Source organism: Muscardinus avellanarius, assembly GCF_963383645.1.
Source record: "Muscardinus avellanarius genome assembly, chromosome: 1".
In the NCBI taxonomy this organism is placed as follows: Eukaryota; Metazoa; Chordata; class Mammalia; order Rodentia; family Gliridae; genus Muscardinus; species Muscardinus avellanarius.
The window spans coordinates 39,978,943-39,997,013 of record NC_137786.1 but is presented as its reverse complement, the minus strand read 5'-3'; the positions used below and the strand labels follow the sequence as shown (position 1 = coordinate 39,997,013).

General features: G+C 31.9%; 1 protein-coding gene across 1 annotated transcript in view; it reads left to right on the top strand.

Moving 5' to 3' along the window:
- Positions 1-18,071, top strand: part of HCN1 (hyperpolarization activated cyclic nucleotide gated potassium channel 1) — a gene marked incomplete at both ends in the record, with an annotated part of 374,584 nt that overhangs the window by 189,337 nt on the left and 167,176 nt on the right. The window contains one exon of the mRNA XM_080711364.1: positions 14,231-14,392. Coding sequence (XP_080567490.1) covers positions 14,231-14,392 — 162 coding nt within the window. The remainder of the gene's footprint in view (positions 1-14,230; positions 14,393-18,071) is intronic.

The window sequence follows — 18,071 nt, the reverse complement described above, 5'->3', positions numbered from 1 at the left end:
CCATGCCCAACTCCCTGATATAATTATAATGATCATTTAAATATGCTATAAATATATCTTGAGTATAATATAAAGCTAAATTAGCTAGATGTATGATATTAAAATTTTATTTGAATTCTTACTTTTATAATTCAACAAGTATTTCCTGAACTTTGTATAAAGTTAAAAATACAGGTAAATTAGGAGTACTGTAATTTATTGAAGAGGACAAATAGGCAATTACGGTTCAGTATGATAAATACTAAAATAAAACACAGTGAGCTGTGGGAGTATGTGAGGAAGAATTTTCAATACCCTCTTTAAAGACACTTGGAAACTTTTCTGGAGGAAACAAAGGCTAAGTGTGAAAAAGAGAGAGATGAAATTATAGAAGAGGTGAAAAAAAGTTCAAGAAATCCAAAGCACCCGTGGCCACTTTAATTTCTTCGTAGCTTATTTTTTTAAACAACAAAATGAAAATATATTTAAATGCCACTTAAAAGAGTAAGTGGTGGAGCAAATATGACTCATGAGCATGATTTATTGTTTTTTTTTAATTTTTGAGAATGTGCTAGTTGCATAGATGTCACTTGAAAATTATATTTGTTTCTGAATATTATAGCTTAGCCCTTCTTTTTATGTTGTTAATTAAGAATTCTTTCAGAAGACTAAAACCAAAACATAGTATAAAGTTATTTTGTTCATTTTCTAACTTATATTCTTTATGTAAATATAAAATGCTTTCTTCTGAATAAATAAGATTTATTTTTGCTGGGAATATAATTAAGGTTTGTACATATTCTAATTTATAGCTGTTGTCTTATGCCCTAAAGGAATGAATATATATGCTATATATAAAATCCCCAACCTGGTATATAAGCATTAACTCCTCACAAACCATCTCTATTATTCTTTCATCTTGGTTTTAATAAAGAAAATGAAAGACAACTTTACATAGAAAATTTAAATAGCCATAAATTAAGACACAACTATAAATAAAAAGAAGGAAATTGTCCTTAAATGTAAAATTACATTATCTTTATCTGGAGTAATGTTGATCACATTTATAATTAAACAGAAATCATGCCTTCCTTGAAATAAATTCTGGTGTACATATTTTATAATATTATTCTAATTGTGTTACAGTGGAAAAGAGACAAATGTTTTTTTTTTAGTCTTTCATGGTGATAGGTAAAATATTATTTCCTATTGAAATTGCATTATCCACTTGAATTGTAGATAATTATTTTTGTATTAACTTGAATAAATGTTTTTTATATTTTTATAAATGTTGATGAGTAATTTGACAATTGCTAGGATCTGTACACTTTTAGATACTCCAGGGAATAAATGCTTTTAATATCAAGTTTCAGTAAGCAGAGATAAGCCAAAATGCATTTTCCTTACATACTAATGTCTTTTATTGACTTCTGAGCAAAATAATTAAAATATTGGTAGATTTTAAATTAATTTAAACATTTTAACAAAATATAAATATATGATAAAATTATTCTCTTTTATTCAATATGATCAGAGATGTCAAAGTTCAGAGATTTATTACAAATGCAGAAAAATTCACACATGCACAGGTGCGTGTACACATACACACACACACACACACACACACATGGAATTTAGCAGGTAAAAAGACAGTTTCTGAGTCAAAGAAATACATCATGGTGGATAATAACATCTCTAAAGGAGGTACAGATGCCAGTCTTAATTCTTATAATTGTGGTGGTCAGGACACTGATTCTGTCTGTCTTCCATTTTCTTTCCAACTTTAAGAGAATAAGTTGTTTGACTTTTCTGATGACTGTTGCAGTCAGAATATTGTAAAATTTTATAGATACTTATTCACTCGGCATTTGCCTGGGCCTGTATTACCTTGGGCTGTGTTACTGATGAATTATGAGAGCTGTCTCTTGATGAACACCCATCACTGCATAAGCATACCCCATCTCATTCAACCTCTCCACCTATGAAACAGAAATGAGTGACCAGATCTCAAGACTATTCTCTGTGATGACGAGTGAGCTGATGGACCATGTGCATCTAAAACTGAATTACAAGTATTTTGAGCCTCAGCTCTGCCATATCGTTTCCTTGCCTAAGGAGATTCTCTAAAGAGCACAGAATACCCAGTGTTTGAACGCCTAAGAACAATGTTGGAGTTCGCCACTCGTTTGAAGGATGATGCATCCCTTAAAATTTTTCATTTTTGATGAATTTGTATTTACACATTTTTATGAAAGGTAAAGATTTTGAGAGAGAAATTTTGTCTCCATTTTAAATACCATAGTACTTAGTAAATACTATTGCTGGGGTACAGCAGTTTTACACACAGGCCAGTATCTCTGAAGAAGCACTAGAAGGATGTTTCCTTTTGCCCTTCTCCCTTGCTTTGTGCCTGCTCATTTTCAATCTTCTGATCTGGATGCTCACTTCATTCTCCACCTGGATAACTATGTACCCTTCAACGCCTTTGCTTGCTCATCTTTATGTTTTCTTAGCTTTCATTAATGAAGGTTTCTGATAAGGTCTATCTTCTTGGTTTAGGGAAGGCTAACTTTTTGTTGTTTGCTCAAAAGAGCGAGAGCGAGAGCGAGAGCGAGAGCGAGTCATCAGTCAGTCTCTGGTCCCTTCTTATTCAGGAATTAACCTCATCATGGGGATTTTAGTATCAAGATCTACTTGCTTCTCAAATGCTCCATCTGCTAATACAATTTTATTGGGGCTTAGGACTTCAACATGTGAATTTGGAAATGAATGCAAACATTCAGTCTATTGAACTCACTTTTAAAGAGTGGCTATCTAATTTTTTTTATGGATAATAAGGTTTCCAAATCTTTAGAAGATTTTTTTTTTTGCATTTTCTGCATCTATAGGAATCTTGAGGATGCTTTTGCTTTTTGTTAAGGGTAATGATAATGTCCTATAGCTTCTTTTCCATGCAATTTATTTTATTTTATTTATTTATTTTTGGTGGTACTGGGGTTCCTGGAAACCCTTCTACCTCCGTGCTACACTCCCAGACCTCTCTTCTATATTTTTAAATTTGGAAACAGGGTCTCCTAAACCAGTGCGGCTGGTTTTGAACCTGCGCGATCCTCCTGTCTCTACCTCCCAAGTGCAGGGATTACAAGCATGCGCCACCACTCCCGATGTTTTGCCATGCAATTTAAAAAATGCTTTATAAATATTTTAATTTAAGATTGAGTCCTGAAAATTATAATTTATCTTATTTTGAATATACAAGCCATAAACTGATCTCTTGACTATGGTACCCTTTTTCTGCAGGACATGCTGATTCTTCTTGAGCAGAATTAGAAAAGGGGCTTACAGAATTATGGAGGTAGAAATATTAAAACTTTGCTCCTTTTTTAGTCTTAAAATAAAAATGCATTTTCTCTACATAAATTATTAAGCATAATACAGAAATATTATGTTTTCACTCTCATACTACATAAATATACCAAATGAAAGAAATAATGTGGAAGCTAAAATCAATGCTGAATTTAGCAGAAAGCCTGACAGTGATTTGTGAGTTTGAATGCTGGATGAAAGCCCAGATAATAATGATAGTAACCTTTTGTACTCCTCTATTTAGAACTTGTCAAAAATACTGAATTCTATTGAGTTTAATAGTGCCAACTCAATGGGTATATGCCCAAATCTCATTTTTTAGAGTGGATTTGGCACAGTATAGGTAGGTGTCTGTTACAAGCTTAGCCTGTTAACTAAAACAGGTAATGAATCCAGAACTTCTTAGAACACAGTGGGGGTTATGTTGTCAGATTCAATATCAGTGGAGACTAAGTCTTTTGTTAATTCAAACTAGTCTCCAAAGCCCAAATCATTGGTAATAACATAAAAAATTGGCAATCTTGTAATATTTTAAAATTCTGCCAGCATAGCATGAATTTAGAATGCAGAAACCAAATTCCTTTGTTTAATAACAATTTGATGAGTGTAGAACTTATGACAAAGACCATAAAAGTCATTAGGACGGGTTAAGTGCTCATTATGTGTAATCAAAATTGAATTAATTGCTAGTTTATTTTACATGCTCATTATATCCACTATTATATTAATATCAGAAACAGACTTTGATTAGTTTTTGATTATTGACATGAAAATGAATATCTAAATAAAATCATTCAGTGTTTTAAGGATATACAATTTATTTTTTTTATTTTTTATTTTTGGTGGTACTGGGGTTCCTGGAAGCCCTTCTACCTCCGGGCTACACTCCCAGACCTATTTTTACATTTTTTTATTTGGAAACAGGGTCTCCTAAGCCAGCGCGCGGCTGGCTTCGAACCTGTGCGATCCTCCTGTTTCTGCCTCCCAAGCGCGGGGATTACAAGCATGCGCCACCACGCCCGGCTACAATTTATTTTCAAGTGAATGCCATGTGGATTAAAACATTTTCAGTATATTTATTTTGCATAAAATGAAATTGAGTAAGTATTAAAAGATAGTAGGTTTCATTTATCCATTATCCATTCAACCTACTTTTATTCTAATCAGCTATATGTCAAGTCCTTGAGATGCTAAGACTGTAAGATAGGATCTTTTCCATTGAATAGTTTGTATTTTAATGGAGACACTGGTTATATAACCAAAATTAGTGGAAATAGTGAGTCATAAATTTTTTAAATGAGATGACAGAAGAAAATGAATGTGTAGGCTAAAAGAAAGGGAAATAGTCAAGGCTTGTAAGTAATGTTACCAGATCATGAAGGGTCTTATTCCATAGATGAAACAACTTAATCTGTACGTACAATTTAACTCACTGCTGTTGAGGAATTTTAAACAGGAGATGGCATCAACATATTTTCTTTTAGATAGAACTCATGTTGTATAAAGGGCACTATGACAAATTTATTTTGCTTTAAGCACAAAAGATCTCTAGAGAAAGGGAGACAGATGACCATAAAATAGTGGTACTGAGGGCTAGTCACAAAGGGCCTTTTATTTCAGGCCAAGGTATTTAGCTTCATGGAAATTCTTTGGGTCTCCAGTGAAAGTTTTAGCAGGAAACTTATATTATGAAATTTGAACCTGGGGCTAGTGGGAAACTCCTATAATTCCACTATGTGAGAGGCTAAGTCAGGAGGAATGCAAGTTAAAGGCTAGCCTCAACAAACCAGTGAGGCCCTCAGCAAATTAACAAGACCCTGCTTCAAAATTTAATAATAATAATAATAATAATAATAATAATAATAATAATAATAATAATATAATAGGGCTGGAGTGCATCTCAGAGGTGGAACGTCTCTGGGTTTAATCACCACTAACATACGTAATATGCTCATTCGTGTACGCACACACACACACACACACACACACACACAAACACACACACACTGAATTATTTCTGGATACCAGGTAGACTGTATTTTCAAGGAAATCAAGATTAAATTTGGGGGTAATTTATAATGTTGAAAATTATAGATCCAAATTATCTTATGAGTTAAATCCGTGACAAGAAAGCACAACATTATTTTATAAATGAGAGAGACTTGAAAAACTAATTTTGAAATGTAAGTGTGAGAAACACAAACTATTTCCAAGGAGAAATATTGGGGAGGATAGCTGAGATGTGGACAAAGGTAAACTAATTGAAGCAATGGTTTATTGATACTTGTATTGACCAATAGCTCATTGGAACAAAACAGTTAATCCAGAAAGTTCATATAATTATAAATTTGCGTTATATTAGTCTTATAATGACAGGCTTAGTAACTGTAATGTTTGGGTAAGGTGTAACTTGTAAAATAAATATTTCTGAAAAGATGGATAAGACTCACATGTGCTTTTGATATCTTCTAAATATATAGCACAATTAAAGAATCAAAGTGAGCAAGAATACCTAAAAACATAAAAGAACATGTTCAAGAGGCTCTTTTAAGCTAAAATGTTTGAAAGATTGAAAAACAATGGTGTTTAATGTGGTGGCACATGCTTGGAATCTCAGGACTTGGGGGGCTGAGATAGGAGGATCACAGGTTCAAGTCCAACCTCAGGAACTTAGCTAGACCTTTTAGGAACTTAGTGTGACCCACTTTAAAAAATTAAAAAAGATAAAAAATAATAAGGATAGGGTTTTATCCCAGCTATAGAATGCCCCTGGGCTCAATGACCAGTATCAACCAAATAAATAGCATCAACGAGATGAAAAATGAAAGGTAACATAATAAAAGAAAAATCACATCCTGAATTATGCTAAAGAGTTTACAGAAGAAGTGGAAACTAGTTCAAATAATGACATCATCGAGATATTTAAAATTGGAGTAAAAAAATATAATGCAGAACATATTTGAGTAGTAATCCTAAACAGAGAAAGAGAGCTTAGTTTAGGTCCCCATTGCCCCTCCATATCCTGCCTCACACCCTCTGCTTACACATATAGAATCTGAACAGTTTTTATTCATCCTCATGGAACACTCTCTATCCACTAAAAAAATGAAACACATGTTTGGGGAAAGATATCATTTCACTAGCTGCTAAAAGAAATGAAGTCATATATTTTAAATATTTTGCAAGTTATTATTTTCAACCTAGAATTCTATACCCAGACAAGGTGTCATTAAAAGGGAAAGACAAAAGTATACTCTCAAACATGTGCCTACTACCTTGCCTATCCACTCTCTACCTCCTAAAGTTTCAACAAACTAAAGGGAGCCACAGGAAGACATGTAAAAGGGAACAACAATTACAACTCTGTAGCAGGTCTAAAGTAAGCTGAGTACTGGTTAATACAGGTGAGAGGTCTTTAGAGAAAAAGTGAGTTAGCAGTGAGGGGCTGGTAGGGCATTTGCCAGCTCTACAAGCCAGGGATGAGTGCCTGCCATTGCACTATTCTCTTCACAAATGTTAAATAGGTAGGCTATGGTGATAAGAAAAATTAAGGCTTATGATTATAAGGACCCTTCCACACATGCTTATTTATATGGTAGTCTTACAACAATTGAAATAGTTAAGTATTTGCAACACTTCATATGGTCTGGAAAATATCTAGATGTGCCATTTTATTGATAGAGCACTATAAATTTTTCCTAGTTTTGAAATGTGTCCAACTTGTGAATCTGAAATTATTCCAGTTTTCAATAGATCACAATCTTACTCAAGTGTTTCTTGGGCTGCTAGAAACTTTGCCAATGCTTGTTTACTTTTAAGGTTTAGTTTCCTTTTGGGGGAGTTGCACCAATATGTTTTTCTCCCTTATTAGGTTTCATCAAATGGCAGAATGTGTAATTTCTTCACTAAAATTTGTAGTTCTACTTTATGGGCTTCGTACCAAAATCATGTGCTCAGTGATTTATCGTGGAAGCATATGCCAAAACTATTTGTTACCCCAGAGCATCTCTGACACAAACCACTCAAGTTAATGAGCATTTTGAACTTGACTGGTGCATCAGGCCAGAATAACAGGATGGTGTGCCAATGCATTACGTAGCTTGATGACCACTACATACAAGTATTGTTTTCATCTTGGCTGTGTTTTCAGAAGCCAGTTTTATTTCTTTTTTCTCCTTTCTTAACTTTATCTAGAAAAGAGTACAATTTATTTAAAATGCCTCAGACATATTTTAATTAAATTATATTTTTCTTATTATATCTTATTTTTTGTTTTACCAATAAAAGTTTAAGATAAAGTGCTTATATAAAGACATGTTTTTAGATTAGGTGTATCTTCCAAAAATAATATTAGTTATTATTATTGTGGTTTTATATGTCTGAATTTTCAGTAAGGCCAAACATATATATATATAGTCATCATAATTATATTACAATCATATAATAAACATATTTTTAATGGTGATTGAACCTAAAGGCATTCTACTTCAGAGCTACACCTCCAGTCACATTTTTTGTGGTACTGTAGATGGAACCCAGGAACATTCTACCTCCCAGCTACACCGAGTCCTATTTTTTATTCTTTATTTTGAAACAGGGTCTCACTAAGTTTCAGATGGCCTCACTAAGTAGCTGATGAAGGCTGCTATGAACCTGGAATCCTCCTGTCTCTGCCTCCCAAGTACTAGGATTACAAGTGTGCACCACCACACCGACATATTTTTATTTTTTTAAGTAAAAGATATTATGGAATTTTACACATGAATTTTATACTTACCTTAGTCTATTTTCTATTGCTATAACAGAATACATAAAGCTGGATAATTTATAAAGAAAGAAGGTTTATTTTGGTTCACAATTCTAGAGGTTAAAGAGCATATCATAGTCATTTGATCAGCTTCTGGTGACAGAAGCTTCATACTGGACTATACTATGGGGAAGAAACAAGGGGAAGGTGACACATTTCAAAGGAGCTTATGAGAGAGTAAAAAAGAGAAGAAAGATGCTAGCCATCCTACTTTCTAACATCCCACTCTTCTAGTAAGCACTAAAAGACCTAATTCATTCTGTGAGAACAAATTCAATCTTAAGAGAACTAACCCAGTTTCTCAAGAAAGACATTCATGTAACTTTTGAGGGCATTCTCCCCAAGTCTCAATCACCTGCATTACACCTCACTTCTTAATAGCTGCTTTTAAGGACATTTTGATACCTCTCAGTAGCATTTCATTGGAGACCAACTTTCCAGCACACAAATCTTTGGGCTGTGAGAGATAAACAAACCAAAGTTGTTCTTCAGAGGACCTTATCTCCATCTCATTTTTTTCCTATAGAAAATCTAAGGCAAAATTTAAAAACTGATTCACACAAACTCAGAACTAGAAGACTTGTCTTCTAGTTTCAAGTTATGTCTTTCCATAGTAGAGAATTTTAAAAAAAAATTCAGAGGACAAACACATTGGTTACTTTATCTTTTTTTAGTAATTTTCTCATTTTTCTCTACAATTAACAATAATTACTTGATGATTTAAAAAATATAATACATAGCTTGAAATTTAATGTTCAATGCATATATATATATATGATGAAATCTTAAGAGTTCACTGAAATTGTAGGAAGAGTTTTTGAGGTATGGAAAGAAGAACCCAGCAAACAAGAATGCACAACATCTTAAAGATAGAACAATGCTTGGAAAGATTGGGAAATGGATACTTGCATTTTAATTATTAGAATATGCTGATTAATTTGAATGTCCTAATGGTTTACTTTTCTACAGGTTATGGTAAGAAAAAAGTTATGGTTATCTCATGGAGAAAAATCATCCTCTTTAGAACAGGGACTGATACCATTAGTACAATTACTACAGTCTTAGAACAGTGTCCATTACTGTGAAGAGTGGTATCCTCTCCATCAAGCAAAACTTTCTGCACTTTGTACCTAAAGCATGATGGGATAATGTAAATAGTTTTCAGGGTAAAACTTGCAAAGGGAATAATAGGGCTCTTAAGATGTTGATTTTACCATTGATTTGTACTACAACATTGAGCCTTGATCATATATATATATATATATATATATATATATATATATATATATGATATATATGTATATATATGTCGATATATATGCAGTAGAAGACTTTAAGAATTTAAATATTTTTCATATTCTGTCAGATGTCATATACATAAATATGGCATATATTATACATATATGTAGTGACAAGTTGTACAGGTCCAGATTTATAAAAAGAGATAAAATATCCTACCTTCTTCTAGATCTTTATAAATGAGAATGTTTTGAGTTAATAGAGCCATTTCTGGGCCATTTGATTCTCTTTAGTGTTATTCTAATAAAAATATGAAGTTATATTGAAGGTTTTGAATCAATACTGAAGTTACAAAACTAGTTCATAGTTATCCCAGTTTGTGAAGTCAAAGACTTCAAACCAGATCAATATATGTTATTCATAGTCTTCAATTTTTTGTTTTTTGTTTTGTTTTGTTTTTTTGGTGGTACTGGGGTTCCTGTAAGCCATTCTACCTCTGTGCTACACTCCCAGACCTATTTTTTTTAATATTTTTGTTTGGAAACAGGGTCTCTTAAGCTAGCACAGCTGACTTCGAACCTGCGCGATCCTCCTTGTCTCTGCCTCCCAAGCGCAGGGATTACAAGCATGTGCCACCACGCCCGGCTTCAGTTATTTTTGACATTTTTAGTTAGGTAAAATATCTAAGACTAGATTAAGGTCCCTTCTTTTATGTTATGGCTAATAGATCGTGATACTTTGAATACAGTTAATCAAGAAACAATGTGAAAACATTTTGAAAAAACAAAGCTAATTTGTGGATATAAGGACAAAGCACAGTTTAGAATTTTAACTTTTAAAAACAAGATGAAGTATCTATTGATCCTAGAAAAATGTTATGAAACATATTTATGAGAAGCAATTCTGCAAATATTTGGCATGATTAGTGATTCTCAATATTTTACTTATACTATTATTCTGTTTGGAAAAGTTAGTTAGATAGCCTACATGGGGTAATAGGAATATAGGCAGAATTCTACAAATATAACATAAAATAAGTTCAAAGAGAATTTATGGTCATAAATTTATGGTCACTTATTGAAGACATATGAAGAACAAAATGTGTTAAGCTGAACAAATATGTGCAGTGCTTTCTGCTGACATGTTTTGTAATCTGGTTTTTTTGGTTTAAATAAAAGAAAGTACTACTTGAGAATATTTTGCTGGTGAATCTGAGTGATCTATCTTTTTGCTGCCTACCTTTGAAGCACAAAACTCAGGTTTCAAGTCAAATCAGTTGGAAGGCATTAGAAAATAATGAAAGTTATTATTATTTTTGCTCATTTGTCTAAATTCACTGGTTTAAAATATGGAAGCAAAAGTTTCTAAGACCATAAAATATTTGTATGCCATCATTGCTAAACCCCATTTATCTTTCTCATTCACTCATTTATCAACAATTTTCTGCGTGTTTCCTAAGGTGCCATTTTTGAGTGAAGTCAAGTTTGCATACAGTGACATTAAGATAATTTATTTGGACAAAAATTTATTGTTTATGAATATACACTTCACAGGTGGAAAAAAATCTAAAAATACTGGTTAATCAGTAACATTTACTACTTGATAGTAAGGTGTGTGAAGCCACAGATTTATCCTACAAACTTCCCTAAACATTAAGATATAATGACAATTGATAAATTTATCTGATATTTCTTTCTTTGGTAAATGTCTTTATCTACACATGTGTGCTCTTCAAAGAAGTCCTCTTATTCAAAATTTTCTATGAGTAGGGTTTCAACAGGGCCATTAAATCTCAGCATTTAGTTCACCTGTAATGATTATATATGCCAAAGAATATTAATTATAAGAGTTCAAAAATACATGTAATTCAGTCTAAATACTTCCCATATTTATGTATTCATGGAAGGTAGTATTTTATAGATTATAATATTATTTTTATGTTATATAAAGATATACATTTATGATTTGACTATTTGAGGTTAGTCAGTGTCAAAATAATCAATGTGCGTGCACCTTCTCCAAAGTAAGATTTTGAGATAGCTCCAAAAAGTGAGGTCACTTTTGAATACATAATACTAAAAGCCATAAGGGAGATTTGTTATGAATAATTATGTGAGCTATTACTGAGTATTTGTGTATAGTAGTTAGTATATAAATATAACATAATTGTTATATACTGACACTGTGGTGGTGGACATAGAAATGGGGTAAAATAATCAACTCTAAAAATTATTCTGTTACAGAATTCATGAAATTGCTTAGAAGCAAAAATGTATATCTAATATGTTACTGAAGGTCTTATATTCTCATTAACTTTCTCTCTGAGAATATTTCTATATGGTTATGTTTCTCTAGAGAACATTTCAGAGATAATAGGGTTTTCTTAGAGGAATTTGCAAATAAGTGCTAGCATATGTAATTTAGAAAATAATCTGAAATAATTAAGATATCACAATAAGAATCTAATTTCTTAAAGGGAATAAGAAAATGCAAAAAAGTCAACTTTACTAGGCATGGATCATTGTTCTTCAGCATATGCCAGACTGCACTGCAAAGCCTGATCATTGAACAATGGGTGTTCCTTGCTACTGGAAAACCATAAACGGTTATAATCCCTGGAGTTTAGCAAGATATTTGGTTAGTTATTGTTTACTCCAAATAACTGGACTGAGAATATTAAGTTTCTGTTTGATTTAGAAGCTTATATTATGCAATTTTTTCTATTTCTCAATGTAGCGCTCGCAAGAAATCTTGAGCTACTTTCTTAGGAAATATTTAAATCTAAATATAGATTCTATTAACAAACAAAAATTATAAATTTATGATGATTTTCTTTCTTATCTTATTAAAAAACTTTTTAAAAATTATATGCTACCATGTTATTTTAATAGGAAAATATTGGTACAGTTCCTATTTACTAATTCAGTAACAGAAATATCAGAGGGACTAATACAGAAAGGATGTTTCTAAATTTAAAACAAAATTAGAAATTAATTGAGAGAAAATATAATCTTAGTTCTGTAAACTGCATTATTGTACCTAGAGATGGCTATCAAAATGTGTGATTCCTTGCCATAAAAATCTAGGACACTGCCAGGTATGGTGGCGCATGCTTGTAATCCTAGCGTTTGGGAGGCAGAGACCGGAGGATTGAAGTTTGTAGACAGCCTCGGCTACTTAACAAGGCCCTTTGCAACTCAGTGAGACCCCGTTTCAAAAATAAAAAGACTAAAAAATAAGGGATGGGGGTGTAGCTCAGAGGTAGAATGCCCCTGGGTTCCATCCCAGGTACCACAAAAAAAAAAAAAAAAAAAAAATCTGGGACCTGCTGTCTTATTTCAAAAGGAATTTCTAACAGTGGGCACATTTCTACGAAGATTAATTTTTTAATCAAATCAGTATAATTATTGCATCAAAAGGAAGATTGTTTAAAGTAAGAATGTGCATAGGCATGTATAAAATTAAAAATATTTATAAAAGCAAACTCATAGATGACTTGTCATTTTAACTTCAAAATGCCCATCTTATAATCATAAAATTTCAGGCTGGGCATGGTGGCACATGCTTGTAATCCCCACACTTGGGAGGCAGAGACAGGAGGATCGTACAGGTTCGAAGCCAGCCACGCTGGTTTAAGAGACCCTGTTTCCAAATAAAAATATAAAAAAATAGATCTGGGAGTGTATCCTGGGGATAGAAAGGTTTCCAGAAACCCCAGTACCACTAACCAAATAATAATAATAATAATAATAATAATAATAATAATAATAATAAACTTTCTTACAAAAATAGGGTTTCTACATCAAAATACAAATTTTTCAGAGTTTTTATCATGTTTTACATATAATTTATCAAGATATGTTACCTTTATTTTAAAATACCCTTGTTTAATTTTCAACAGTTATTTTAAATATCTCAATGTGTCTATGTATTATACATATGTTAATTATATTTATTGGTATAATAATTGTTTAACACTAAAAGGTAACCTTTTTCTAGAATGTAGTCTGTTTTCAAATTTAATTTCAAATTCTAGACTAGGTGAAATATTAGTAGTGGGAGAATTGCTAAGCATCTGAAGGGAATTTAAGGTTCTTATTCTATTTTTTTTAATAACTGGAAGAACAAGTACTTATTTATGTAAGGCTGGAGATGTTTTTATTTTTATTACTTTCTAGATGTTATTTTGAGCTTTAATGTTTGATTTTTATGATTTCTAACATAATCTTACCTACTGTAAAATTTTCCTTAAAATACAAATAAGAAATATTTATAGAAATCAAAAATCTGTGTCATAAGAATATGGAAAATTGATGGAAATAGTTATAATTTTTTAAAAATATTACTTGTGTTTACAGCAACATTGGGTAACTTTTTCATTGAAGGTCATTATTCATGTTTAGTATGCACAATTTAAAAAGCACCTTCATTCACACAGCTATAATATTAAAATTTTCAATGAAAATCCTTTTGTTTATAGTTTTAAGCCCTTAGATTTCTTTGTCCTTCAGCAAATATAATCACTTATGTTATAAAGTAACCTTGACAACAGGTACAGTAAGACAGTAATAAAAACCACTAGCAAAACCAAGGTTCTTTACAGTTTACATTTCATGGTATTTTTGTTTCTTGTGAAAAACCCACAGCTTTGTATAATAGTCATAAAGCAGAATGCAAACTTATTGGCAAGATAAGGAAATAGAATCTCTCCTTCTAAAAGCATGTTTTGTCTTTTTATTAATACTTATTCCACTAACCTCAATCCTATTAATACTAGTAGTGTGCTTGTTTTTTATCTTTAAAAATGATTTTAATGAGTTGAATTGTTTTTGTCAACAGATATTCCACATGACCTACGACCTCGCCAGTGCAGTGGTGAGAATATTCAACCTCATTGGCATGATGCTTCTCCTGTGCCACTGGGATGGCTGTCTTCAGTTCTTGGTACCACTACTGCAGGAATTCCCACCAGATTGCTGGGTGTCTCTAAATAAAATGGTTGTAAGTAATTTGTATATTACATTTTATATGTTCAATGTTTTACTCAAATCTTTTAAATGCTTTTACTAGGATGATCTGATTTATCTTTATTTCCATAAATGTTTAGATAAAGTATGGTTTTGTTTCCATGAATATGATATCAGATGATAGGGCTTCTTTTTTACAACTAAACTTCATTTTCATGTTCATGTGAATGTATATGTTATAGCATATGTTTTTGTACATTTTACCCTCTGAAAACTGACACATACTTTAATTCAAAAATTCAAATACGTACACATAATCTCGATGCATTGTTTTTTAAACATTGCTACAGTACAGAATAATTCCTTCCTTCAGCTTTTTAGTGTGATGTTTAGCTCTTGCTATGTTGTAGACACAACATACATAGCTTCTGCTTTGTATGCTTCCAGTGTTGTTTCTAGTAGTAGTTTTTGCTAGAAAAAATTTCATGAAATATATAGATTTCAATCTTAACTTTGAAAGGCATTTAAATATTAAAACAATATGCATTTTCTACAAGTGATATAATACCATTCTTTATATCTCCACTGTATATGCATTCCATATTTTCTTTATATAATCCTCTGTGAATGGGCACCTTGGCTAATTTTATATTTTAGCTATTATAAACAGAGCCATAATATCAGGTTTGCAGGAGCTAAATGATATCATGTTAAGTAAAATAAGCAAGACACAGTCGACTAATATCATATGTTTTCTCTCATATGTTAGAAAGAAAAAGGTAAAGATGACCTGAATGGAGATAAAAAAAGTCATAAAAATTTAGCAATTATTTCTCTACTTTGTTATTTATCTTTTCTGTGTCCCTCACACCAGAATATAAGTTCAAATAATTTTTTTGTTTTCTTTTTTTCTTCACATCCAGAGATTCTTAGGTCATTATGTGAGGTTATAAAAGAATACCACAAAGTGGACTACTTACAAGAAACAAAACAAAAAAGGAAAACAGAAAGTTATTTCTCATAGTTCTGGAGTCTAGGACATGCAAGACCAAGGTTACAAGGGTTAGATCTCTTGTTCTGAGATGGCACCTAGATTGTGCAATCTCTGGAGAGGGAAATGCTCTTCCATACAGAGCAGAGAGTCAAAGCCCGGGACACTGCCTTTGCAAACCCTTTCCATAAGAGCATTACGTTGTCCATGAGGGAAAATCCTCTATGACATTAACACCATCCAATACTCTCCATCTCCCAATCTTGTAACATTGGTGATTCAGTTTCCAAAACAAGAATTTTGGGAGACTTATTCAAACACATGGCTCAAAAAGTACCTGACCCATTAATTTGTTTGAATTTAGTCACTTACCATCAAAACTTTGAGGAATGTTTTTATGGAAGCTTGTACAACTAAAGAACAAAACAAGGGCTTTATCAGCTCACTTTTCAGATCTTTGGCATCTCCTTGATTAAAGATCTGTCATTTTACTTACCTATAAGGAAGCAAAATGTACACTGAAGACAGTAATACAGATAGTTTTTGGGGAGAAGAAAATATGCAGATCTATAATCTAGCTACATACTGAGTGTATAGTATAGAAACACTAGTACTAGCTGCCAAAAGATGATTCATCACTTGGACAAAAATTTTGATTAATAAACAGTTATTATTCTAAATTTTCTCTAGGTATCATTCAGAAAAATAGCAACTATTGAAACATTGAAACATTGAAAGAGGAAAAGAACTATTCTTAAGTCTCTATGAAGTACATATAATTTAGGGCAGTATACTGATTGTCTAGTGGTGAGCACATTTATTGAAGAAAAAAATTAATGTCTTATTTTTCTTTGAACATGTCTGTATATATTCGCATGTGTGTGTATGGTGTGTTATGTTTGTGCTTTGTTTAATCTAATGTAATCTAAACTTCAGTCTTCATTATATCCTGAAGTTATACAAAACACCTTTCTTGAAATTGCAATTCATTTTAAAGGTACCTTTTCTTCTTTTTGTTTTTAGCCTACAGATTTACTTTTAAATTAGCTTTCATTTCCTTGACATTTTTAAAACATTATTTCCATTTGTAATTCTACTGTGGAGGGCTGAAAACAATTAAGAATGCATATTTAAAGATCAGAAATTCTTTTACATTGTGGATATTTGTGATAAGAGGGGAAAAACAGAAGCAGGATAATTTTTGTATCAGATAATTTTGATAGAATCTTTAGAACTTAAAAATTTAGTATTTTACATCTTAAAGGTATAGCATTTTAGAAAACCTAACAAAACACCAAAAAGCTTGCACAAAAAGTGTTATAGTGGAGAAGTGAATGTCTATTATATTAAAAAAATCACACTGCAGCTGGGCGTGTTGGCACACACTTGTAATTTCGTCATTTGGAGGCTAAGACAGGAGGAGTACTTAGGGAGGCCCTTTGCAATTCAGTGACACTCTGTTACAAAAATAAAGAATAAAAAGTAAAAGGGATGAGTGTGTAGCTCTGATGTAGAATTCCCCTGGGTTCTATCTCCAGTAAAGCAAACAAACAAACAAACAAACAAACAAACAACACCTCACTGCAGTTATGCTTTTGCTACATATAAAACCTTGTGCTTTCAAACATGCTATCTTATTTGATCCTCATAGCAATATAATAAGGTGAGCACTATTAGCCCCCAGTTCATGGTTCATAAAATTGAAAATTTTAGAAGCTAAATAAATAACCCAGCCAAGCGTGGTGGCGCATGCTTGTAATCCTCGCGCTTGGGAGGCAGAGACAGGAGGATCGTGCAGGTTCGAAGCCAGCCACGCTGGCATAAGAGACCCTGTTTCCAAATAAAATTATAAAAAAATAGGTCTGGGAGTGTAGCCCGGAGGTAGAAGGGATTCCAGGAACCCCAGTACCATAAAAAATTTAAATTAAATTAAAAAAATAAATAATCCAGTGCCACATGTGTAGAAAATATCAAAAGATGAATGTATGTATACTTAACTCCATAATTTCTGCTCTAAACTGCATTAGAATACCTAATGCTACATAAATAAAAAATAACAGCTAAGAAAATTAATAATAAAAAATGAAAGTCTAGGTATAGAACTTCAGTCACAAAACAAACTCTCTAAAATCAGCATATGAGCTCTGACACAAAAGACATATTTTTAGATGTAGAAACACAAATATTGATATTGTGAAAGCAAGATTAGAGACATGATATCAGAATAGATGAGCCAATCAGTGTTGGGTATAGGTGTGGTAGTTGTACCAAAGTTGTACCATTTAGCACCATACTTGGCTTTGGTCCTAAATGATTAATGATAACGATTGATGCATTTAGCAAAGTTTTTACATTTTTCTTCTATTTCATGTCTTCAATTTTTATATTATTTATTTCCTTAAATGTCACTAAGGACTATATATATTTAAATCTTTCGAACTTTATTTTTTATTAATATCCATATTCTTATATAAACCTATATCCCATGAACTAAATATCTATATCTAACCTATGATGAGAAATTTAGAGTCAATGCTATAACTATTTTATGCCTTTAACTATGGTGTTTGTAATTTACTTAACATATTTATTCTTATATTAACTGTTTCTCATGTGCATTTTATTTCATAAAAGTAGTCTTGATTTTTCTCAGCTAATTTCTTTGTACTCTTTATAAATTTCTGATTAAAATACTCTTTAAAAATTAATTTAAAGAGTCACT